Source organism: Berghia stephanieae, chromosome 4 (genome assembly GCF_034508935.2).
Source record: "Berghia stephanieae isolate SIO BIC M18660-M18661 chromosome 4, UCSD_Bste_1.3, whole genome shotgun sequence".
In the NCBI taxonomy this organism is placed as follows: Eukaryota; Metazoa; Mollusca; class Gastropoda; order Nudibranchia; family Aeolidiidae; genus Berghia; species Berghia stephanieae.
The window spans coordinates 93,965,735-93,993,667 of record NC_088363.1 but is presented as its reverse complement, the minus strand read 5'-3'; the positions used below and the strand labels follow the sequence as shown (position 1 = coordinate 93,993,667).

Below are 27,933 nucleotides of genomic sequence, written 5' to 3'. Positions count from 1 at the left end.
AAGTGGATAAACTGAATTAACGTCACCACATAACATCAATTCTAAAGTGGATAAACTAAATTAACGTCACCACATAACATCCATTCTAAAGTGGATAAACTGAATTAACGTCACCACATAACATCAATTCTAAAGTGGATAAACTGAATTAACGTCACCACATAACATCAATTCTAAAGTGGATAAACTGAATTAACGTCACCACATAACATCAATTCTAAAGTGGATAAACTGAATTAACGTCACCACATAACATCAATTCTAAAGTGGATAAACTGAATTAACGTCACCACATAACATCCATTCTAAAGTGGATAAACTGAATTAACGTCACCACATAACATCAATTCTAAAGTGGATAAACTGAATTAACGTCACCACATAACATCCATTCTAAAGTGGATAAACTGAATTAACGTCACCACATAACATCAATTCTAAAGTGGATAAACTGAATTAACGTCACCACATAACATCAATTCTAAAGTGGATAAACTAAATTAACGTCACCACATAACATCCATTCTAAAGTGGATAAACTGAATTAACGTCACCACATAACATCAATTCTAAAGTGGATAAACTGAATTAACGTCACCACATAACATCAATTCTAAAGTGGATAAACTGAATTAACGTCACCACATAACATCAATTCTAAAGTGGATAAACTGAATTAACGTCACCACATAACATCAATTCTAAAGTGGATAAACTGAATTAACGTCACCACATAACATCAATTCTAAAGTGGATAAACTGAATTAACGTCACCACATAACATCAATTCTAAAGTGGATAAACTGAATTAACGTCACCACATAACATCAATTCTAAAGTGGATAAACTGAATTAACGTCACCACATAACATCCATTCTAAAGTGGATAAACTAAATTAACGTCACCACATAACATCCATTCTAAAGTGGATAAACTGAATTAACGTCACCACATAACATCAATTCTAAAGTGGATAAACTGAATTAACGTCACCACATAACATCAATTCTAAAGTGGATAAACTGAATTAACGTCACCACATAACATCCATTCTAAAGTGGATAAACTGAATTAACGTCACCACATAACATCCATTCTAAAGTGGATAAACTGAATTAACGTCACCACATAACATCCATTCTAAAGTGGATAAACTGAATTAACGTCACCACATAACATCCATTCTAAAGTGGATAAACTGAATTAACGTCACCACATAACATCCATTCTAAAGTGGATAAACTGAATTAACGTCACCACATAACATCCATTCTAAAGTGGATAAACTGAATTAACGTCACCACATAACATCCATTCTAAAGTGGATAAACTGAATTAACGTCACCACATAACATCAATTCTAAAGTGGATAAACTGAATTAACGTCACCACATAACATCAATTCTAAAGTGGATAAACTGAATTAACGTCACCACATAACATCAATTCTAAAGTGGATAAACTGAATTAACGTCACCACATAACATCAATTCTAAAGTGGATAAACTGAATTAACGTCACCACATAACATCCATTCTAAAGTGGATAAACTGAATTAACGTCACCACATAACATCAATTCTAAAGTGGATAAACTGAATTAACGTCACCACATAACATCAATTCTAAAGTGGATAAACTGAATTAACGTCACCACATAACATCCATTCTAAAGTGGATAAACTGAATTAACCTCACCACATAACATCCATTCTAAAGTGGATAAACTGAATTAACGTCACCACATAACATCCATTCTAAAGTGGATAAACTGAATTAACGTCACCACATAACATCCATTCTAAAGTGGATAAACTGAATTAACGTCACCACATAACATCCATTCTAAAGTGGATAAACTGAATTAACGTCACCACATAACATCCATTCTAAAGTGGATAAACTGAATTAACGTCACCACATAACATCCATTCTAAAGTGGATAAACTGAATTAACGTCACCACATAACATCCATTCTAAAGTGGATAAAGCGGGTGGTTGGATGGGAGCATCACCCTTGAATCATATACCTATGATGTTCGCATGGGTGTACGATCCGATAGTGATGTCGTTTCTTCTTCTCTTTACTAGCCTATCCTGCTTCTTTGGTTTGTGATTGTATTTTTGACAGGGGATATTTTTTTTCCTGTAAATCCTCTGCCTGTTTGTTCTTGGTTATTTATAATTTAGCTTATGATATCTTTAGGTTATGATTTTGATTGACATTTGTACTATTTTTGTTAGATTGCTTGTTTTTTTGTTTCAGCGGTCTCTCATATAACCTCAATTGTGTTGGAAGAGACCTAAAGCAACAAACAAAAAAAAAAAAGTGGATAAACTGAATTAACGTCACCACATAACATCCATTCTAAAGTGGATAAACTGAATTAACGTCACCACATAACATCCATTCTAAAGTGGATACATTAGTTTTCATGAGGCTTTCATTTGTTCCCAAGAATATACAGATTTTGTTTGATTGTTTGTTTGTTTGCTGCCAATGGTAGGTCTAGGACGGTTCACAATTTATTTTATTTATCCCCTCTTCCTGTCTGTGCCATTCCAGGTTCAACTCCGGGTCAATGGACAGATCTGGACCAATATGACGGGGATTCCATGGGACCCGATGGCTGGTTTTCAAGTCTTGAAACCATCTTTCCAGTTTGTCGATTCGGAAGTTTCTTGTGTAACCAATTTCAACGGCAGAATTGAAGAAAGAAGCTTCCATGTCTTTTTTCCTTACGGCGGTACGTTGATGATTGGTTGGCTCTCCCCCCCCCCCTCTCTCTCTCTCTCTCTCTCTCTCTCTCTCTCTCTCTCTCTCTCTCTCTCTCTCTCTCTCTCTGTGTGTGTGTGTGTGTGTGTGTGTGGGTTCACTCTACATCATAGCCATCTTAAGTAATTGCCCGTAACCTGAATCAATCAGCCCCACAGTTTCTAATCAATTGACGCCGTGCGTATAGTTATAATACAACATCTGCTAGCCATATATAACTACCAACACACAATACCAAGCGTAATATCATTAGTGACTTGTACATTTTAATTATTTATTTGACTTTATATATATACATACAAAATATAAATGGGTTCACTCACCTATATGTGGCCGAAACACACGTTTTTGTGGTTTGGGCTTCCCCAAACATGTCACTACACATCAACACTAATCACCACTAAATCAACAACACAACGGAAGTAAGGATGCAAGAATGTCAACATTGACCCCAAAGGGAATAAAATCATTCTACGGACAATATGCCGACTGACGACGTGGATGGAAACCACAGAAACATGTGTTTCAGCCACATATAAGTGAGTGACCCCATTTATATTTTATATTAGCTCTTACCAACATTATCGAGCACTCTCGTACCTACAAGTACCCACCAACACTCATAAATATTTATACACAAACACACACACACACACACACACACACACATATTTATTTATGAGTGTTATTGGGTACTTGAAGGTACGAGAGTGCTCGATAATTAGAGCATATAAAAATAAATAAATTCACTCAAGTATATGTCAGCCAAATATATATATATATATATTCATTTACTTCTTCTTTTTTCTGCCACCAGCACTTCCTCTCCCACACATTAAATCTACTACAAGAAGTCCTAAAAAGGGAAAACCAAAAAGCAAACAGTATTTGGAATATTGGCAATTGGGACAGACTGCTGAACTTGCCTGCCAGATTAGAGTCGATGTCAACCAGTTGTCCTACATGTCGTTCCACTACCATCAAAAAGGGGTCTGTCCTAACTTTTTTTTTTTTTAAATAATGTTTATCTCTAAAATTGAGGATATACAATATATATTTACAATGATTGTATATTGATATCATACATATATATATATATATTTATATATAGACTCGTTGCCAAATAAGCGAAATTAAGGCTTTTGTTTGCCTAATAATGACCCAAATGGACTATTTTGGTAATTTAAAGAACAAATAAAATTCTGCAACTTTTGTTCTCACATAAAATATTATTTCTCCATAGTTGGCTAAATAATGTGTCCTGTTAAATTGTCCAATACACTGACAGATTTCTCCCTTCCTTATTTGGCGATGAGTCATATTGTGTATTTTGATAGAGTGCTTGCCTCACAAATAAAGGGACCAGCTTTGGTGGTGCCTTTGAGATTTATTTTTTTTGACAAGTCCCACCCCCCTCGTCCACCCAGCAAAGAACGGGTAGCTGGGTTTGTTAAATCTGGCGGAAATACTTTGCAATAGACTAGCATCCTGTTCCAGAGGATAGCAAGTAATCACTGTTGTCCGTTTAACGCCATGGAAATTGAGATAAACTCTGGCGAGGGGAGCATTTATTTGGCAAATGATAACTGCAAATCATCTTAAATGAAGCCCAAGTTGTATAGCTGTTACTCTTGTAGTGGTCAAAACAGTCAGATTTGTTGTCCTGGCAGAACGAAATCATGTGTCAATGTGAGTAAGAGGTCTGGTGCTTTACTTACAACACAATCTAGATTAATTCCCAGGGTTCAGGCCAGTGATTCTGTGACACAATGAAATGTCTTTAGGGAACGATATTTAGAGAGGTCTGGTGATTTACTTACAACACAATCTAGATTAATTCCCAGGGCTGTGACACAATGATATGTCTTTAGGGAACGATATTTAGCACAGATTTTTGTCTGTCCACCCAGCAGAAATGGGTAGCTGGATCTGTTAGATCTGTTGGAAACTGTAATATGTTTTGTTTTATATCACTGTAAAGCGCTTAGAGCCTGTATGTGACAATGGGGCAAAGCGCTATATAAATGCCAGTTATTATTATTATTATTATAATTACTACTTTAAGAGTAGAAAGGAAAACGTACTTGCAAAGGTTTTTGATTAAATGTACATTTTACATTTTGGTAGATGGCTTTTAGACAGATACTTATTTGAATGATTCCTTTAACCTTCATTGTTTCCTTTGTTTTCCAGAAAGACAAACGTTTTCAGGAAACAACACCATTGAGAGATTTCAATGGCCACAAAGATATTATAACTCTTACATTGAAAATTGAAAATGTCACATATGAAGACTCTGGGGTGTACATTTGCAGAGCTTGCAGTGGAGGAGATGAATATAGTGAAGCGTTTGTTGAAGTTGTAGTCTTAGGTTAGTATTTTATTCACATAATGATTTTATTATTATTATTATTATTATTATTATTATTATTATTATTATTATTATTATTATTATTATTATTATTATTATTATTATTATTATTATTATTATTATTATTATTATTATTATTATTATTATTATTATTATTATTATTATTATTAGATTATTTAAAAAAGAAAATAAGTTTGGAAAGTTAAGATGAAATTTACTTGATCAATAATACTTATATCCCCCGTCTCCCCCTTTTCATTTCCTTGTTTCTCTTTATCTCCAGCACTTGACGAAGTGAATTTGTATCCCAAGGGTAAGATAAGGGAAACCAAAGACACACTTGCAGGCTTTCACCAGATTGTGGATGTTGAAACTCTTGATCCTCAACCAAATGTGACTTGGGACTTCAATGGTGTCAAGCTGAAAGGAAATAGAGTTTATAAGTTGTAAGTCTGTCAAACAAAGAGTATAACTTTCTCTAACTGTTGCATTTTGAATTTCCAAACAACCGTGGGAGCTTAAAATTGGGAACGAGTGCAAAATTTCAAATACAAGAGATGAAAGATGCCTTTCATCCATGTTATTTCTGGTCAATTATTTCTTCTGTTTTCTTGGCTTGTTTTTTTTTTCTTAAAATATTTTTTTTGGGGTCTTTTTTTTTTTTTTTGGTTTGGGAGAGGATTGGACTGAATAAAGGACTGATGATTAAATTATAAGAATAATTTTCTATGAAATTTTGATAATAATTGCGTCAAAATCTTTTTAAAAAATAAAATCAGGTGCATGTGTGGATGGATAATTATTGTTTTACAAATTCATGCAGTGTTCCTCATAAGTTTATGATTATAGTGTTCACTTTAACAAAGAGGTAGAAATGGAAAGGATTTAGTCTTAGAAGTGTCGTGTTTCTTCCTATATATGTCAAGTGTTGCTGTTAGCTAGGGACTCCTTGTAAAGCCAAGAGCTTGTATTGTGGAGATTGTGCAAAATAGCTAGGGACTCCTTGTAAAGCCAAGAGCTTGTATTGTGGAGATTGTGCAAAATAAATGCTCATGATTTCAGTGAAACAGTCAAGTTTGGTTTTTCCCATAACAAAAGGATTATAATCAAATTATCTTTTCAATTTGGTTTGTTTTGCAAAATGTTTAATTAATTTTTTTATGAAGCTGGTTGAATCCGTTTAAGGGTTTAAACTGAGTTAGCCCAATTGTCAGCAGGTTTGCCTGTCCGTGGCCGGTGTTTTTTCTCAGCAGGGATCCATGCTGGATTGTGGCACCCATGACATATCAGTGACAAAACCGTTCTACACCCCGTTGTTTTGCTGGAGTTTTAATTTTATTGCTGCACTAAATTTTGACCAGCGCATAAGTGTTCCTTACTCATTCTCATCATTAACATTGTATATTTGATTGAGGCTGTAAGAAAGCGTCCAATTTTGTTTGATAAAACAGATGATTGTTACTCCAACAGAATGTTGACTAACCAAAGGTGGAAGGAAGTTGCAGAAATCGGAATAGATTGTGAATTTTGATATATAGTCATTGACAAAAGAAACCAGACAGTTTGAATTTGCTTACGCTAGAGAAAGCATTTTGGTACATGGTATATATCTTTAAACAGTAGACAAGTTTTTCTTTCTGTTAATATTTCGTTTGCCTTTATTGACACAAGTGAGGAGCAGATGCGGACCACGAAACAGGTCAGTATGAAAGTTACATTAAATAATGCACACCAATACTATTTCAGATATTTATTTCAAATAAGCGTTGCTACACAGTTGGCGCACGAAACATTCACACGCTCAGTGAACATGGTTTGAAATGTCACAAACCCTTAATTCGACCAAAGGTAACCACTTTGCACAAAGTTGCTCAACTGAGATGGGCACCTGAACCCAGGACAGGGATCAGAAGTGTGGGACGGTATTTAAATTAATTCATCTGTAAAGTTAATTCCAGAGACGAGCAAACTTTGTGTTATCGACGTTAAGGTGAACGTTTCAATGACAAAACATAATTGAAATAAAAAAAACGACCATATGGATCTGTAATGGTGTGGGGAGTGATAATTGGTGGTAGAAAAACTGAGCTTATACGCATGAACTAATGATTCAACTCAGACCTATACATCAGTGATGTTCTTGAACCAATGGTCGGGATCAGAATAGTCAAATAGTTATATTCCAGTTTAATAATGCCTCGGCACATAGACTGGATAAATACAGCTCACTTTGCTTAATCACACATCGGTTAATTGCACACTCTGCAATTACGTTACACATTCCTGAAAAACGGAATTTTGTCTTTTGTGCGGTTATGTGGTCTAGTGGTATGACACTCGCTTTCAGATCGGAAGGTCCTGGGTTCGAGCTTCGCTCGGCGCATAGTTGAGTCCTTGGAGAAGGCTCTTTACTCACTTTCTCTCACCGTACTCAGGTGTAAAATGAGTACCTGACCATTAACAGCGTTGTCTCTGTCCGAAATAAAATTGTAACAGACGCCTAACAGGCGTCATGTCCCGTCCTAAATGTTAAATGTTGCTGTTGGCCAGGGACCCCTTGTAAAGAGCTTTGAGCACATTTAGTGGATATTGCGCTATATAAAAGCTCAATTTAATTTAATTTAATTTAATCGCCCCGCTTAATCGCTACACCTTGATTCCATCTTGATTGGGGAAAAATATCTAAAAATACACCAAAGGTATTGAAAATGTGTTTCTCATTGAACCATTTCCACACGTTAATATCAGTTAATATCGTATCACTCGTGAACAAAGCTTTCATGTCAACACCAATTCCACTGTCCCTCTGATCCCAACTAGGTCAGTCGCGCAATGCTTGTTAACTGACATCAAAGGATTACCTGACATGGCGGGCTGATTGACTCAGCACTCGCAGTCTGCATCACAAGGTGTGAAACGTGATCACAGTCCACCCAATGTTGTGTGTTTATTTACATTGTCTGACCACTCAATTGCATTTCTCTACCTGTGCATTGTTTTCCTCTACTGGGCCGTGAATAATAAGAAAGGATTACAGGGAGGACTTTCGTCTCATTTTTTGATTGATCTATACGGCCTGTGTCCACATTGATACACTCAAAAGGCAACTAACTGCCATATACTCAAGGCACGTCTTTCTCTCCATCAGAAGGCTGGCTTTCGAGATGGAAAGGTTGACAGATTGTCGTCTTTAAAAAAAAATAACATGTCAAAAAACACGATGCTGATGTCTCTTTTGCCAGCCAATGGAGTGATGAAGTTTTGAAACAACTTCTTCAGCAGTAAGACTCTAATGACATTTACAACACAGACGAGACAGGGCTTTATTATCGTTTTCTTCAAACAAGATGAGCTGAGTGATGGAAAAGAGGTGAAGGAACTAATCATATGAATAAGAAAAGAAATTTTTAAAAACAAACAACAACAAAAAAAACCCCAAAAACAAACCAAAATAAAAAGAAACAAACAAATACCCTTCTAATGAGTGTATTGTATTTAACATGACAGTTCCAAGCCCGTAGAGGTCCTACATGAATGGCAAATGAAGGTTGGTGCTATAATGCTATTTTTAGCTTCTCCGCTTAATCTACACACTAACCTGAACTCCTGAGTATGTGTGATAAAGCGGAGTCGTCTGTATCTGCTTTCCTAAACGGTTCAAATTCAAATGAAAGGGTGATGAACCTGTTGTCAGCTGTGAAACCTGACATGAATCCCATTGAACATAACATGTGGGATTTTATGAAAGGAAAGCTAAGAACAATAAACACGAACAAAAAGACTAGAAAGCTGTAAGAATTCAATGAATTATACAATTTGGTGATATACCAGCAAAAACAGTCAATCAGCTAACATCCTCAATGAGGCATTAATCGATTCTAACAGTGGACATACAAATTACTGAAGTGTGTCATGTGTGCCGATTTCAGTTTTGTGCTCGATTTTGGAACATCGATTTTAAATCAGATTAAGTTATTGATTTTACATATCTGCAACTTTTCAACAGATTACACAAATTCAATATATTCATACACCAAAAAAAAAAAAACAACTAGTTTTGTCTAGTTTTCAAATATGTGTCTATGTTATTGTATTTGTTCCAACCAGTATTGAACTATTAGTGGAATAAAACTTTTGTTTTGGGTTTTGTCAGAAAAAAATAGAAATAGTTATAACTGGAATAGATATGTCTGCCGCCTTCGATACTATCAATCGCTAATCCTTGTTACAGATTATGGGAGGAATAGTTATGGAAGATGAAGTTAGATTAATCCGATTTCTTTATAAGTGAAACCTCGATAATGACCAAAATATCGGATCCTCAGAGGATAAATCATTCCTTGGCAACATCGGTACAGCACAAGGAGACAGTTTGAGCCCTGTTTTATTTATCATTTACCTAGAAAATGCTTTAAAAGATGTGCCTTCTGTACCTTCGTCCCAATTACGTTTTGAAAACGAACTCCCAATGGAAATTGCATATGCAGACGACATTGACTTTATTGGCCTCAAACAAGTCAGTGTAAATGACATCCAAAAAGCTTTACAAAAACACCAACTGTACGTTAATACCAACAAAACAGATGTAACATTACTATAAAGGAAGAAAGATGGATGGAGAGCCACGAAAAAAGTAGAATCATTAATAGGACAGACAAGGAAGACGTAGAAAGAAGAAAAAGTTTATTGACGGTTGCACTAAGTGAATTATTACTTATATGGATTGGAAAAGATAAAATTAAAATAAACACTAAAATCAAATTATACACAACCGTTGTAAAATCCGTGCTTCTATACAACTGCGGGACATGGGCATTGACAGGAAATGAAGAGCAAAGATTAGACAGATTCCATAGAAAGCAACTGAAAAGAGTCCTGAATATACGATCCCCCACAAAAAAAAAGTAATAAAAGACTGTATGAAAAATGCAATGAAAGACCCCCCCCCCCCCCCCTTTACTGAAATCCTGTAACAAATAACCCACAAAGTTAACATCATCTGTCTTTGTAAATCAAACTTGCGTTTATTTTTATCTTCTTTTTTTTTTATAAATTTTTTTTCAAACTTAAGCATCAACATTTGTGTAATGTACTCTATTTACATCAGAGAATATGAAAATGGTAGAGCCAATCTAACGATAAACTACCCAAAGACTGAAATGACCGGAGTCTACACACTACATGCTGTAGGTTATATAAGGGGCACCAATCTGACCAAATCTGCAAGTACAGACATTGTTGTGAAGGTCACTGGTAAGTAGGTTAAGTAAATGATATTGTTGTCGTCTTTTATTGTTTTTTTCTTTCTTTGTTCTGTGATATATTTATTGTAGGTATTTTTGAAGGTTCGTCCCATTTCATTCTATCATTTAAAATAATTCGGTTTTGTTTAAATGTTAGGTACTTTCATAGTCAAGTCAAGTTGTCTAGCATAAAATGTGTCAGGCAACAAGATAATTATGTAATTTTTTAAAATTGAGAACAGTACCCAAACATTGTACCATAGATTTCACAAATAGTTCTTAAAATTTTGGATTGTTAGTGCGACTATGTGGTCTAGTGGTATGAGACTCGCTTTCGGATCGGAAGGTCCTGGGTTCGAGCCTTGCTCAGCGCATAGTTGAGTCCTTGGAAAAGGCTCTTTACTCATAATCTCTCACTGTACTCAGGTGTAAAATGAGTACCTGGCTATTAACAGCATTGTCTCTGTCCGAAAAAATTATAATATCGCTTAACAGGCGTTATGTCTTGTCCTAAATGTTACAAGCCTGTAAATCTTCCGACAATTGTCGGAATTCCGACAGTACGATTTTGCTCTATAAATTCTGACATTAAAATTTTTTTTTTTTTTTTTTTTAATATAAAAAATATATATATATACATATTCAGTTAAAAACAGATTTGTTCCGTAGTTGACTTCCTGAGTCCGTAAGTCCTTATTTTTAGTTCAAAATCCGTATTTTGTAATTTTTGACTAATTTGTGGTAAATAAGGCATGTGAGCCTAATGAGATCTTATTGTTGATCCATTATTATTACTATTACTACTACTTTATTGTATTATTATTATTATTATTATTATTATTATTATTATTATTATTATTATTATTATTATTATTATTATTATTATTATTATTATTATTATATTATTATTATTATTATTATTATTATTATTATTATTATTATTATTATTATTATTATTATTATTATTATTATTATTATTATTATTATTATTATTATTATTATTATTATTATTATTATTATTATTATTATTATTATTATTATTATTATTATCATTATTATATTATATTATTATTATATTATTATTATTATTATTATTATTATTATTATTATTATTATTATTATTATTATATTATTATTAATATTATTATTATTATTATTATTATTATTATTATTATTATTATTATTATTATTATTATTATTATTATTATTATTATTATTATTATTATTATTATTATTATTATTATTATTATTATTATTATTATTATTATTATTATTATTATTATTATCATTATTATAATTATTATTATTATTATTATTATTATTATTATTATTGTTATTATTGTTATTATTATTATTATTAGTATTAGTATCCAGTGAGAGATGATGGGCAGGGTTTAAATCAGCACAGCATAATTTGAATTATGCCTCTGATTTGCATAGAATATGGTTGTTAGCCTCTATATACTTTTAATATTCTAAGACAGTAGTGATACTTTCCCTATTTGTTACAAATATTATTTTAATTAAAAATAAAATTAAATCCACATCTTTGATTGGAAGGCATTCAATCAGAAAATCAATTGCTTATATAGATTAAACACGACAATGATTATTTCCCTTTATTAATTTATGAAATATAAATTTAATCCCTTTAAAAAACATCTTCATCTGATTTTAATTTTTTTTTTTTTATCAAGCAAGGTTTTGTAACGGTTTAGGTTCAAGAAAAATAAGTATACTCCATTTTTAGGTGTGTTTATCTTGTCAAAGTAAAGAAGTAGGAATTCTCCAATATTTAGAGGTGCATTTTACTATAACTACTATTATTGTGTACTAGTTAAAGACCATTATGTTGCATGAAAGATAACATATGCAATCGCCTACTTTTTAGCTGAACTCAACTAATTTTTACCCCAAAACACCCTCTCAGGTGATATACCAGGTTGGCAGTTATGCATTTCTAACCATCCTAAGTTATTTCATTTATTTTACAATTGTGCTTCTTGTGTATTGGTCCTTATCAAAGTTGAGGCAGTTGAATTCTTTCTTTATATTGTCTGTTCTGAAATTTTGATCTCATTGTGGAAAGTGTCATTTTAACGATTCAAATGTGCTGGAACTAAATCCGATAATTTAGCAACATTTGGACTAGCCTCTGTTATCTCAAACTTGTTAGTGTCAGTAATAGTAATTAAAAAGGCTGACTTTTACATGTTGCGATTCGATGAAAGGGGGGGGGGGGGGGGGGGGGGGGGGGGGGGTGGCACACGTCGTCCCCGCATCCCGGGCCAAATGAGCGTTCCTTATTTTATTTTTGAAAAGTTGGCAGCTATGATATTATAATATATATATTCGTAACGTCAAAAGACAAAACCAACTAATAAGAAAATAAAAGTGTTTTATTTTGTGCCTCGACGAGAGTCTATTTAAAAAACAAAACAAAACATTGTACTTATCTCGTCAAAGACAAAACAAACCAGCAGCATTCCATCTTGTCAATAATTATCACCACCTCCACGCTCCCCGGACGTGTACGTATTCACTGCCTACTGTCTGTCCCTGCCCGCTCGCGTTCGCGAGTCGCGATCACACACGACGTAGTAGTAATCAACTAACACACATAGCGTGTTGGGGACCGGGCCGTTTCTTTCTATTTTGCTACCGACACACAAACGTCGTTCCCTTCTTTTTTCAGGTCCATTCATTAGGTATCTCTGTATATCCGGTTGAAGTGAACAGGAAAAATATGAATGCGAAATAAATATTTTTCTTCGAATGAAAAGGTGAATGAATGCTTTATCGGAAGTTTTCGCTCCTTTGGCAGACGACCGATTGCCGATTGCCGATTCTCTTTTCTTATATTCTCTCACGACCGTAGTTTTTCAGTTATTTATTAATTCAATTATTCTTCCTATTCAATATTCCTGAAGTATTTTTAGATCGTAGTTGCGACTTACTTACCTTAGAAAAAGGTGTTAAAAATAAATTTAAATGGTCTTGACTTGAAGAACAAGACACAAACGGCGATTTCTTCTTATGTGAGGAAAATTGAGGCACCGGGAATGGCATTTTGTATTTATTGCCAACGTCGTCTTATTTATGGATCGAGAGGAAAGTCCTTTTTCGCAAGGCATGCCGAATCATGTGTTTTTAATCCACTTTTTTTTGGTTTGGTTAGTCTATTTTTGCATCATCGAAAAGTTCAGACAATTTTTTCACCAGCCATTTACAGGCCTGATGTTAAATGTTGGGTTTTTGGGAGGGGGGAAACTTTAAAAAAAAAAAAAAAATTGGGGGGTTTGGGAGGGGGGAACCTTTTTTTTTTTTAAAGTCTCTCCCCTTCCAAACCCCCTACTAGACCTTTCTTTTTCTTAAAGTTCCCCCCCTCCCAAACCCCCAAATTATTTGGGTGTTGTTGTTGGACAGGGACCCATTGTAAAGTGCTTTGACTTTGAGCATGTTTAGTGGATATTGCTCTATATAAAAGCTCGATTATTATTATTTAGTCAATGGAAACAGTTAAATTATTACTGATAGATATCAAATTTCTAAACCCTTTTATTCAGACAGGGTTCGATTTTACGTGAGCTTTCTGACTTTGTTTAGACTAAAAGTAAAAGTAAAAGAGCAGCAGTGACAGTGGTTTAAATTTAAGTCAGGCATAAGTCCCCCGTATTCAAAAAGGCTGTTACAGTTGACCGTGTGAAAACAATTGGTTATAATCAAATTAGCGATTAGACAAATTTTAATTTGAAAAAAAAATAAATCAGTCTTACTATTACAGGCTGAACCAAATGTCTGAGTAGACAAGGCTTACACGTACAACCAAATGTCTGAGTACACAAGGCTTACACGTACAACCAGATGACTGAGTGGACAAGGCGTTACACGTACAACCAGATGACTGGGATTGGATCCCATTCTAGCATCTCTTTTAGTCCTCAAACAATAAACTTTAGCTACTTGTTGTATCTTTGTAGTTTTCTATTTTAGTGTTTTTCTCGAGATATGCCCTAAAGAAAAATTTATCTAAGTACAAATAAAGAAAATTTATTTTGTTAATATATTAATATTTTCATTTATTTAAGCATTTATTTAATTTATTCTCAGGTAAACCTTATGTAACAGTCACAGCTACTAGCACTGACGAGAACCTTCCAAACAATGTTGTGACGATGTACGAAGGAGAAATGTCTACATTTACCTGTGATGTCAGAGGCTTTCCCGAAAGCAATGTTACATGGTACTTCCAGGTAAGTCAATAACATATAGAACTTTTTTTTAAATTCTACAATTGCAACATGGCTTTATTAGTTAATTGATTGTAGATGGGGTGAAGGGAGTGGGTGGACAAGTTCAGATTTCTTTCTTCACATTAAGATTTTTTAACCCAAAAAAGCCCCTAAATGGCGAAGAGCAATGTAGATTACTAAATTTAGACAAAACTCTTAAGTTCATCGTATGATGAACATTTTGAATGGCATTAAATTTGAAGACAAATGGCTGGTTCTGTAGAGCAAATTAAGAAATTGATCATCAAATAATTATTGAATTCATTGAGATACGAATATGATTAATGTTTGTCAGAATCAAAAACAACTTTTAACTTTGCAGAAAGTGAGCCCAAGAGTTTTGAAAAATTATGGGATAGCCTACTTGTGCTAAACACTGTCTTTTATGGAACAATAAATAATTCAGGGCAAAATCATTCTTTAGCCAACAAATACCCCCCACCCCCCACCACCACCACCTCTTAGAAAAAAATGTAAAATTAACAAAGACAAAACCAGGGTTTCCTGTTTCTAGATTGTCATTTTTTCTATGTTGACATTCCAGCCTTGTACTGAACCACCATATTCTCATTTTTTCTATGTTGACATTCCAACCTTGTACTGAACCACCATATTCTCATGTTGTCTATGTTGACATTCCAGCCTTGTACTGAACCACCATATTCTCATGTTGTCTATGTTGACATTCCAGCCTTGTACTGAACCACCATATTCTCATTTTGTCTATGTTGACATTCCAGCCTTGTGTTGAACCACCATATTCTCATGGTTTCTATGTTGACATTCCAGACTTGTACTGAACCACCATAATCTCATTTTGTCTATGTTGACATTCCAGCCTTGTGTTGAACCACCATATTCTCATGGTTTCTATGTTGACATTCCAGACTTGTACTGAACCACCATAATCTCATTTTGTCTATGTTGACATTACAGCCTTGTACTGAACCACCATATTCTCATGTTGTCTATGTTGACATTCCAGCCTTGTACTGAACCACCATATTCTCATGTTGTCTATGTTGACATTCCAGCCTTGTACTGAACCACCGTGCCTGGTGTCTGATTTGGGATGGCAGGAAGTCATCGAGTCAGACGACACCTTGATGACTGTGGAGAAGCAAATGGGTCTCCACATCCACGAGCTACACACCAAGGTAGAAAAGAGTAGCTTCTACCTTTGTTATGCTGTGAACAGCCAAGGGAACAACAGTCAGTATATCATGGCCATTGTCACAGGTGAGATTTGGGGTAGAAATGTGGATTGCTATCAGTAGACAAGCATTCTATAGAACTACAATTTACAGACATAATACCATTAGAACTCCTGACTGCACATTGTTGAAGTGGAAAGTTTACTTCAAGGCATTCAATGATTTTTCAATTCTGCTGAGAACAAATTGTTAATTCCTAAATTCAATTAAAGTGGCCACTCTGTTATCTCCCAGAAATGTAAATATTTTTTAATGTTCAAGTAGGCAGGACTAGTGTAAAGATGTCATAAAATTAAGAATGACCATTGTTATATTTGTGAAATTAGGAATCCTTTTGATTATTAGAAAAAAACAAACAAAAAAAACTTTTGGTCATTTTGAAATAAGGAATAACATTTGATCGTCATAAAATTAAAAGTAATATTTGATTGTTATAAAACCCAGAAAAACTTTGATCATTATGAAATAAACAATATTTGATCATTATAAAATCAAGAAAATCTTGGCCATTATGAAATAGATATCATTTTATTGTTATAAGATCAATAACATTTTATTGTCAATGAAAATGTTGCTGCTTAATGCTTGAAGAACTAAATAACAATCGGAAATTGAATGGAATCTTCAATGTAATGAACGAAGGCAGATATTGTGGACATTTCTGGTAACAAAACACAATGAATGAAACATTAACTCTTTAAGATTCAACCCGACAAAAACCGACAACGGCATTATATTCATGGGCGGGGTAGCCAAAACTGGCCTCAGTAAGTAAAATCCAATCGTTGTGAAGGAAATGACAGGCCCTGTCACTGTCGCAGGATGTTTTCAGCTTGGATTTTTATAAATTTGCCGACAGAAAAGAAAATATGTTTCAGAAATTGCGATTTGGATCCTATTTTATTTGCGGGTGAAAATCATTGACATTGCACTTTGTTTGGTAAAAATCGGTAAAAAATTACGACTTTGGTGATGAAAAATGACTTTGAAGACAATTATTGTTAACTTTAAAAAATATTATGAATAATTTATAACTCCCTTATTTGTGGGTCGATTTTGTCATTCGAGGTTATTGAAATAAAGAGATAGGAACTTCAGAGTTATTTTTTCTGATGCGAAATTATTACTTTGTAATTTTAGCACCAATAAAAATAGTCGGTAAATAAATTTGTTACTCCTCTTTGATTTACCACCACCGTCCATTCGTGTAGAATTGTGAATCAAGCGTTTCAAAGTCTTCGACCAGTCATAGGCTATCTATCCAGCTGGGCGAAACAAAGCCGCTTCTCCCCGTCAATGTATTACGCTATTGTTATGCAAGGAATATAACACCTTTTTGAGTAGGCCTAAAAGCTAAAATCTAAAAGTAAAAAATATAATTCTGAGGAATTTGAAAGTCACATTGCTGAAATCAGCTTGAAAAAAGAAGTACATTGGTCTTTGTTTCAGAAAAATCGGTTGAAAACCAACTGTTTTACGAATAAATTTGATTTTAAAAATTGCTTTTGTTTATTTTAGCTTTTTTTAGCAACTTTTTTATTTATCGGTCGATTTTCTTGATTTTTATATCATTCTTTATATCTCAAAGAGACGAGATCAGTGATATACTTTGTTTCTTTCAAATGTAACTAGAACATAGTTTGGCTTTTTTACCTATCAACCATACCTGGATAATTTATTCATCAACGTGGCGATTGTGACGCAACTATTCCATGGCCGTCTTCCACTGCCTCAACGATGATTCAATTCATTGTTGACGGCTGTTGACACGTGAGCTGTCAGAACGACCAATCGTTGAAGGGTCAAGATGCTCAGTAGCCAATGGTTCTTCTGTCAAAAACTTAAGAACTGACGAGAACAAAAGTTTGAAATTTGGTGATGGACGGACCTATGAAATCGTTTCTGGACGGAGTTTAGCCATGAGTGACCGTAGAAAACGAAAATGCGACTGCAGATATCAAAGAGAAGGCTTATATCATCAAAGGATTGTCTACATGATTGACATGGCCATATAGGGAACTCATTATCTACTCCTCCAAAAAGAATCTGAACACGAGAGGGTTAAAGACGAATGAGAGATGTGAGCATGGCATTGATGAGGATAATAAACAAAACAATGTTGGGGCAGGAAATAAAATGCTCCTTTGCATGGACGCACTAATTTTAAAAAAGAACAATAACTTTCAAGAAAACCAAAACCTCCACATTAATTGAATTTGGTCATTATTAAATTGAATAAAATCTTCCATTTTATTATTATAGAATTAAGAATGACCTTGTTTTAAAATCAGGAATGACCTTTGATTGTTATAAAATTAAGAATAACGTTCTGTAGGTATAAAATTAAGATTTAACCTTTGACTTTAATAAAAAGCAAGTACAACTTGTTGTCATTATAATTTAAAAATAAAAAAAACCTTTGGTTGTTATAGAAATAAGGGTAATCTTTGATTGTTCTAAAATTAAGACTGACCTTTGTTATAAGACTGGGAATAACTATTGATTATTTAAAATAAAAGCAATATTATAGCTCATGAAGATGGTTTTCTGTATGATTTTTCCATGTATTTCTGCTCTTTGTCATGCTAGCCTGTTTCAGATTTTTATCTTGCACCTCTGTCTTGTCTCCACCCTTTTAAACTTTGTGTAACGAATAAAGGAAGATACAGGAGGGGAAGAAAATAGATTAGGATTAGGAGTACCATTAGTGTTTAGACATTTGGCTTACAATCTCAATCTGTAGGTAGAAAGTTCAAATGCTGCTGGCGGTGGCACAAGTTGAGTCCTTGGAAAAGGCTCTTTACTCACATTTTGTTATCATACTCGAATGTCAAAGATTTACTGATCAAGAAGAAATTGTAATAGCACCTTAAAGTTTGCATATCTCTTCCTTCACGTTTGATGTTACTGTTGGCTTGGGTTTCCTTATAAAGTGTTTTGTGTTTATTTAGTCAATTTTTATTGTTTTTTTTTCTTGCATATTTCTGATTGCAGGGAAGAACGGTGTTCTCTACATGAGAGACGACTCCACTCGACGTCTTGTTTCAGGGGACAGTTTGAATGTAACTTGCTATGCCAATGTCTGGCTTTACAGGTAATTTTCTTTTCACTTACATCTTACTCTAGACTGGTAGTCATAAAAATCCAGTTTTTTTCCTTAATTTTATTCCTCGATGACATTAATCCGCTACTCTATAGTGTGAAACGGATGGTAACAACTGCTTACTATCCTCTGATTTGGTGTTTAATCGATTGAAAGTACCAAAAAAAAAAGGGTAGTCTTCAGAACCGTGGTATGAAATTGACAATAGCAATTTCTTGCTACCCTTGAGAGAGGATTATAGTATATTGCAAAGTACTTTCCAACGAGATATAACAAACCGATCTACCCAATCACTGGTGGATGGACAGAGGAATAAAAAAGATTTTGACTTCACCCGGGATCGATGATTATTGTCCCTTTGCGTGTGAAACGAGTGTTCTACCAATTTAACTACACCCCCCCAGTCTATTGAAAAGTTCTAGATTTTATAGTATGAACTGGATTATAACGATTACATGTATTTTCTGAGTAGGACATTAGTGGGAATTACTAGATTCATTATGTAAAATGGGTAATTTCATGTTAACCTTTGGATTGGATGTTAGTCTATTAACAGTCATTTTGTTTTGCAATTCTTGTTATTTATTGATATAGGTCAATTGTAGCTGCCTAAAGAACAGGCCCACACACATTTTAAAAATGTTTTAAGAAGAAAAAGATGAAGGGGCTATTAATTTAATTTCATCTAAGGATCACATGAGTTGTTAAATGATGTAATATTCTTAGCCAATGTTCATTGATTTTGAAAAATTGATTTCACCTTTTTGTTCAGTTCTGTAAATCTTCGCAAAGTTGTATACGAGCCTGGTACTATTCAAGTCACATCTACTGCCAAATCTCTGAACACAACAAGCATAGACAACAGCAACAGCACTATCAATGCTTTGGAATCCTCTGTCAATGTGACAACTGCTCCTGTTTCTCTCAGCAACAGTCAACCAAAGCTTGGGAGGTAAGGGAGACATTGTAAAGAAGGTCAAAGTTCAAATTTTTTATATATTCCTTCTCATGCCATGAATAAACCTTTTAAATAAAATAAAAAGATTCACATAACTTTTCAATTATACTTTTGTAACTGTCTGTTTACTCTTTACGAAGGTCGTAGAAAGGTTGTTTGTTTTCTCTTCTGTTTTTGTGTATGAGCCGTATACAAGTAAAATATCTACATTTGATGTCGGCAATATGATATAAACAAAGACCTGCCAACTTGAAACTTTTAAAATTCGTAGTTTTAATGAAGAACAAATTGAAGCCACGATAGCTTCCTCTGTGAATTTACATTATGCTGTCTGCAGGATTCACTGACTCTTCAAAGACATGACAATATATTCTAAAGCACCAAATGTCTTTTTCTACAAGTTTTATTGAAAACATGTGTCTGAGGGCTATGGCATTGAACTTTGACCCAGAAGTTCCTGAATAAGAGCCCTGCTTCATGCACTTTCATTTTGTTCTTGGGAAAACTTTACCCTGAATGTGCCGTGCCCACTTGGGCAATGTGGGTCATTCCTGTTGACATCAGACATTTGTTTGATGGTTTATCTACTCGTATATTCCCTCATTGAATGCCCAGGCAACAGCATCTGCTTTTGAGGAAGTGCGTAGTATAATTTTTTTCTTTAATGAATTTAAAAGGATAATATTGTACTGGAGTTGAAGCCAAAAATTCCTATTTCTACACATTTTATTTATCAGCAAAATTTAGGATCAGAATATTAAAGGAGTGTCTTTTCTGTATTTTAAAAAGAATTCAGTCTTTTTTACACCTTTATTATAAAATGTATTTACAATCGCATTCTGTATTATGAAGCACTGATTTATTGATTTCCAAATTGAATTCTATTCATGTCAGACTTTCTATGAAGAAGAGAATGGCCAAGGACCCATCCAGCATTACCAGTAGTCCAATTCCTCAACATGAGACTGTTGCCAGCTTTGGCAGCGCTGATGATACCAATAGCAGCAGCACCACCATCAACACCAGCAGTGCTATGGAATCCTCTATCAATATGATGACTACGTCTATTCCAGTTGATAAACATAATACAAAGATATACTATGGAAGGTCAGTAGAGCTGTAAACTCCCCATTTTTAAGGAGGGGGATTTTCCTTTTATTTTAGAGTTATATAAAATCATGACGGAATTTTATCTAACCAAGATTTTTCTGGATTATTTTTCTTTTTTTCAAATGATGATTTAGTGATGTTTGTTTAATTTAAAAAATAAATAAATAACAAAATAAAATTCCCTATATTCATCCCATAAGGGAAATTTGTCTCCAGGGTCTATTCCAAGGGAAGACTGGAATAACCCATACGTCAGCCGCAGTGCAGCGCCGCAAATTGAACTAGGGCGAGATGACTTGCTCAAGGCCATACAATGTAGCGGTGGGTGATCGAACTCGGTACCTTTCGGGTACGAAGCAAAGACCGTAACGCTGAGCTACGATGCCCCGAGTATCATGCCCAATGTTAGTCTTTAAATGTTTAATTGTTTAATTGCATATATTTCTATTGATTTTAATACAAAGACTTTAAATTTTTAATTTGACATTGTTTTAAGGCGTCAAGACCAATACAAGAATAGTTATAACATTTTTAATCATTGAGTATAATAGAATGGTTTATATGAATTTTACAAATTAAAATGATGTACATATATATCCTCTGACTTCGGAAAAGAAAATCCTGATTTTAAAACAATGAAGTCATGGTTTTTTTTTCTCTTTAGTTTTGAATTGGCAGTTCCGGAAACAGAGACTAATAAATATGAAATTGCAGAAATGTGGGTCGGTTCATTGATTTTGATCCAGAATTCTAAGGGAACTCATAAATCATCAGTTGAATCACACACTTAATAATAAATAATAAATATTGTGCTACTTTTGGTTAGAGACTTTAAAGTGTTAAACAAGTTTGAAATTAGTTTCTTATCTATGATATTGCTATTTACGCTATTTTGTAATTCACGTACATCCTCTTCACCACTTTCAGGAATAAAGATAAACAGATAAACCATTTTGAGAATGCATATCATAGTTGTGGATTTTTAGTTGTTATTCAGTTTACCTAAAATCATTGTATATTCTGGTAAGTGATTCCGCTGACAAAACAATGACTTTCATCTCTTACTTATTGTGCCTTTTTAGTAAAGCATTTTCCACACATTTCTCCACACAGATGTGAATGAGTAAGTACCCTGCGATTTCCAGCAATAAGTATTTAAGACTACTTGTATAAAGATGCATAACTTGTATTATATGAAATGGACATTTGGTTGTACATTGTTACATGGAAGGCATTCAGTGTTGATCTGTAGAACATGGACGATTTTAAAGACATATGGGCTAACCTATGATTTAAAAAATTTCACATGTTCTCTCATTTCAAAAACAAACTCTAAGTCATCTTTTGTTCAGCACACAAAACCAGTGTTTCATGTCTTAAATGATCTTTAAATCTTTTCTCTTTTACTCTCGGTGCTTGACCAGCACATAAGGCTAACACGGTGGAACTCCATCTAACTTGGTTGGGGGCCAATTTTGTCATCTGTGCCCAAGACCATCCACTAGCTTTCATTTCTGTCTCAATAATCCTACTTCAAGTCTCCAGCGGGCGACCCGTCTTCTCATTGCCTTGGGGATCCACCTGGGCTATCCTAGGAATCGTACTTGAATCCATTCTGAGGACATGTCCAGTCCATTTCTTTAAATTAAATGTTTAAGATAGTGAAAAATGACACCCCAGTTACTTTTGGTAAACCTTTTATAGTGCGGGGTATTGTCCACTTGTTCCTTTATGAGGCCATATAATGCTTATATTAATTTTTTTTATCCCTTCTCAGTGACAAGAATTCAATCTCCATCACCATGGAATTTTCTAACTTGACACAAGCAGATATCGGCAACTATGAGTGTGAAGCTCTCGTTGCTTTCAAGAATGACTTTCATAAAATTCACCATATGCTTTTATTGGCGAGTAAGTTTCCATGTTATTTTTCTATACTCTTATTTTTAAATGAGATTTTTTTTTTTTTGGCCACATGAAGCCAAATTCAATCCCATGGTCAAGTCTGTCATTTAAAATCATTTAAAAATGTCTTTAAAACAAATAATCTGACACAATGTAGAGCCAAACCTCTCTTTCGGCTTTTTTCAAATAATTGTTCAGTGCATGTATATTTATCTTGAAGACAGTCTTTTAAAAAATTTTTTACTAGTCTGAGATAAAATATAATGAATGGGATGGAACCCTAATAGCTCGTTTGGTAGAGTACTGGGATCACTAAACAAGTTTTGAATAGTGTCAAGTCCAGACATGTTTTTTTTTTTTTTTTTTTTTGGGGGGGGGGGGGTTAAAAAATGTTTTTATTAAACCCTCTCTCCACCTAGCAGTGATTCGGTAGCTGGGTCAGTTAAACCGGAAGAAATTACTTTATGAAAGACTAACACTAACACCCTATCCAAAGGGTGGCATGGCAAGCAATTAATCACTGTCCATATAAGTTGTGGGATTTATATGCACATTGTTAATATATATATATTATATATATATAACTTATATGAACTTAAGTATAGTTACCTCACAATAGCTCACATAATTATCCATTTATCTATCCCAGATTCTGTAGCATTATATATATATATATATACACACACGTTTATATATAATTTTAAAAAAACAACTATTATTATTATTATTATTATTATTATTATTATTATTATTATTATTATTATTATTATTATTATTATTATTATTATTATTATTATTATTATTATTATTAATATTATTATTATTATTATTATTATTATTATTATTATTATTCTTATTATTATTATTATTATTTTCTCTCTCAATACAGTAGCTAAGCTTATTTTCTTATATTTCAGCCATCAAAAGTCCACAGATATACCAGCAGACAAAAGGCTCAAGACGAGTAGGCATAGGTTCAACTGCCACATTTCAGTGTGGAATAAGTGGGTTCCCACCGCCTGTCATACAGTGGTATAAGGACAAAAAACTGGTCATCTTCAATTCCACAAACCCACATCTTGTTGTTGATGGTAACAGGTAATAGTTAGGTTATCCACCCATTTTCAGTACATAAATACATCATTATTCCTTGAGGTGAAAGTTAATTGATTCCCATGTCATGGACGCTGGATCATTAACAATTGTGAGGGCATGCCAGAATCTCCAAACTTCCAAATGATGATATTTCAGAACTGTTTTATCTGTATAGTGGGTAATAGGTTTTACACGAGGTGGAGGTTTAGTCTTAAGTCTACAGATTTTAAAATATTCCATCCACGTTTTTTTTAAGCTCAACTGCTGAACCCATGCATGTCTGAATAGATGTTCAGGATTGTCCTGTTAGCGAGGCAGTATTCTGGGTCATCGCCACCATGTAGAGATATCAAGAAATAGCTTAAACATTATTCTGTACACTGATGGGAAATTAAATATTGTTCATTCGTTCAAATTTGAATTATAACTGATTTTGAATCCTCATATAAGAGGAACACAGACTAGAACAGGGAGAGTAACCTCCCTTGACCATCTGTATTGACCATGTGCAAGGTAAGGTTAATATTGACCGTGAACAGATGTCATATCAAAGGAAATCTAAGTGTTATGGAGTAAAGAGGAGAACTAGTTGCTGTCATGACATGACCTAAATATGTTGCTCTGTTAAAGCTCTAAAAACAAACAAACAAACAAGTTAACTACATTATTGTTGTTTTTTTTTACATTTCCCTTATGTTAATGAATGAATCGTTAATCTCTTTCTCAGTCTCACCATTCAAAATACAACCCGTGCTGATGGAGGAAACTACCAGTGTGTTGCCAGTAACATTGGAGGAACTGTTAGGAGCAGCAACATGACTCTACTTGTTGGAGGTATCTCTTTGGCTTGTATTTATAGTAAATTTACATACATGGGCTGGTTTAGAAATTCTTCCATGGAGATCAAGCCTTACAAACCAGTCACAACACAAACAAGATACATATTAAACAAGAGCTCGCAATGGTTTCTCCCCCCCCCCCCCCACTGTAATGCCATCTTTTGGTCGACTTTCTCAGAATTTGATTTGAGCACTCCGTACTTTAAATGTTCATGTTTTGAGGCTAGGGGTCACTCTCATGTTTTCAATGCTTCATCTCTTTTCCAACTTCTTGTCTATCCTCCTTCATGAAGTTATATCAACATACGCTTTACCAAACACAATTTGATATGTATACACATATTAAAGGCCTGAGCACCTCCAGCTGACAGGAATTCAGTGACAACAAGCTTCTTTCATCAAATTGATTTCAAATAACCTGTCTTATTCTTGTGTGTTTTTTTTCATCAACATTAAAGCACAATATGTTTGTGACGATTCAGGTCTCTCTCGGAGAGAGTCGTTAGAGCCAGATAGCCCGAAACGTTAACAAAAGAAAAGAGGCCAAAAGACAAGGAGGAGGATAGAAAGAGGGAACTCGTTGATAATATAAGTTCTCTCGGAGAGGAAGATCAGGCCACTACACTGGGCCTAGCCTGATCAGAGGGAAGGGAAAGGAGGAGAAAGTCTGTGTTTCACGGCCAGACAATGGTAACAATAAAACAAAGGAAATCAAGATTTACGAACATGATACATTTATTACAGAAACTAAATCATATATAACACAAATAGGAACAACACAATTCATCCTTCTTGTCTCCCTCCTGACATCCACAAATAAGAAACACCACTAAAAGAACATAATAATAATCTTTATTGTCCAAATAGGCAATTATTGTTAGGTTACAGCTCTGGTAACAGGGGAAAAAGTAATTAAGACAGTAGTAATAATGAAGATAATAATACTGATAGTAATGATGATAATAATAAAATAAAAATAATGATAATAATGATAATAATAATAATATAAAACATGACCGCTGGAAAGGCGATCTTCTATTCAGCTGTACGAAACTTACAAGAACTGCCTCTGGTTTCCTGTGCTTGGCTTATATAATGCCAGGTTCAAACCCTGATTGGCCAAAAGAGGTGTTCAGAATACCTAGCAACCTGAGGGAGTATGGTCAACTCCAGACTGGTTTGGGTTATGTCTTAACAACCAGGGCAAAACAATGTGTGATGAATAGCACATCTTGTATGGGGGTGTGTAGTCATTGACAACATTCCTTTATTATTTTGAGATGTGTTTGCATGTAGTGGTAAATTCTGTCCAAATTTCTGTAATATTCTCTATGACCAGAAGAACTTGACTAAAATGAGCAGATGATCTGTTCAATGTAAACCTTCAGAGGCAAAAGGCCCATGTAAATGGAAACCGTCCTATTTTTTTTTTTTTTTCCTTTGTAATCTGAAACAGGCAGTAGACACTTGCTACCTTTTGGTCAGAATGTTAGTTTACTGCAAATTGCTTGCCATCAGATCTACAGGACCCAGCTACTCAGTCACTGGTGTGAGGTTCAGAAAGAAAAAAAAACATACAAAAAACCTACTGCAACTGGGATTTATATTGATCTCTTTGTTTGTAAAGCAAGTGCTCTACCATCGAGCAGTTCTAACTCTTTTCACAGAAATGTGAGCTTTTGTGTAGAGCAATATCCTCTAAACATGCTTAAAACGCCTTACAAAGGGTTCCAAACCAACAGCACACTTGTTGTGTAAGACGAGACTTGAAGCCTGAGAGATTCTACTACAAGTTTTTTTAGTTTTTGGACAGAAACAACACTATTACTATTACTGGCCAGGAACTCATTTTACACCTGAGTCTAGTGATAAAATGTGTGAGGAAAGAACTATTTTTTTCACTGCTGACAGTGGGACTGGATGAAGGGACCCACAAGGTTAGAAGTGTAGTGTCAGACAGTTAGACCATTAATCCAAACAAGAAATTATAAGCATTTGTACAGTATTAAAAAAAAATAAAAAAGAATTGAGCTTTATATAACGCAATATCCTCTAAATGTGCTCAAAGCGCTTTACAAGGGGTCCCTGGTCAACAGCAACATTTAACATGTAGGACGGGACATGCCGCTTGTTAGGTGATATTACATTTTTTTGGACAAAGACAACGCTGTTAACGGCCAGGTACTGGTTTTACACCTGAGTATGGTGAGAGAAAGTGAGTAAAGAGCCTTTTCCAAGGACTCAACTATGCACCGAGCGCGAGGCTCGAACCCAGGACCTTCCGATCCGAAAGCGAGTGTCATACCACAAGACCACATAGCCACATTATTAGCTATTAGATATTTAATATTTTTCATTTGTCATTTCCAGACGGCCCTAGTAATGCTGGTTTCTCTCCGGCCTACATCGGCATCATTGTTGGTATTGTGGTCATCATCATCGTCATATTTATTGTTATCATCATAAAGATGAAGAGATCCAAAGCTGGATTCGTAAGTCACTTATTAAAACACTGTCATATTCAATAACAAAACTATTGTTTCTATTAATCATCATTGCCTTTTTCACCCTGGGTCAGGGTATAGGCCACAGACAAATAGTTTCCATCCTTCTCTATCCTGAGCTAACTTTTTTATCTCATTCCATGTCTTACCACTTCTCTGTATATCAGATTCTTTAATTCTTCTCCATGTTCCTCATGGCCTTCCCCTTGATCTTCTGCCCTGAGGGTTCCAGTCCAATACTTTCTTTGTTATAGTGGAGTCATTCTTTAATCCACCTCCATCGTCTTCTTCCTATTTCCTCTCCCACTGGTTTCTGCTGTGTTCATTGTTTCTATTAGTCTATAGTTTTTCTGTTAAAATAAAGTAAGCCTTTATTGAGGACAATATCCTACTTGATTTGTTCAACACACTTTTCAAGGAGCATTAAGCTAATAGCAATACATAACATTACAGGCAGAGTTCCTGCAGCCTCCTTAAATTCGACTCCTTGATTTTGATATTACTGAGAAAAACTCATTGAAT

General features: G+C 34.3%; 1 protein-coding gene across 1 annotated transcript in view; it reads left to right on the top strand.

Moving 5' to 3' along the window:
- LOC144971598 (vascular endothelial growth factor receptor kdr-like) overlaps positions 1-27,933 on the top strand; it is a gene marked incomplete in the record, with an annotated part of 140,027 nt that overhangs the window by 80,653 nt on the left and 31,441 nt on the right. The window contains 14 exon segments of the mRNA XM_078912665.1: positions 2,568-2,748; positions 3,595-3,767; positions 4,971-5,148; positions 5,432-5,594; positions 10,256-10,401; positions 14,502-14,644; positions 15,718-15,922; positions 18,892-18,991; positions 19,773-19,952; positions 20,853-21,065; positions 22,846-22,979; positions 23,891-24,071; positions 24,796-24,902; positions 27,278-27,399. Of these exon segments, the coding sequence (XP_078768791.1) occupies positions 2,568-2,748; positions 3,595-3,767; positions 4,971-5,148; positions 5,432-5,594; positions 10,256-10,401; positions 14,502-14,644; positions 15,718-15,922; positions 18,892-18,991; positions 19,773-19,952; positions 20,853-21,065; positions 22,846-22,979; positions 23,891-24,071; positions 24,796-24,902; positions 27,278-27,399 (2,226 nt within the window).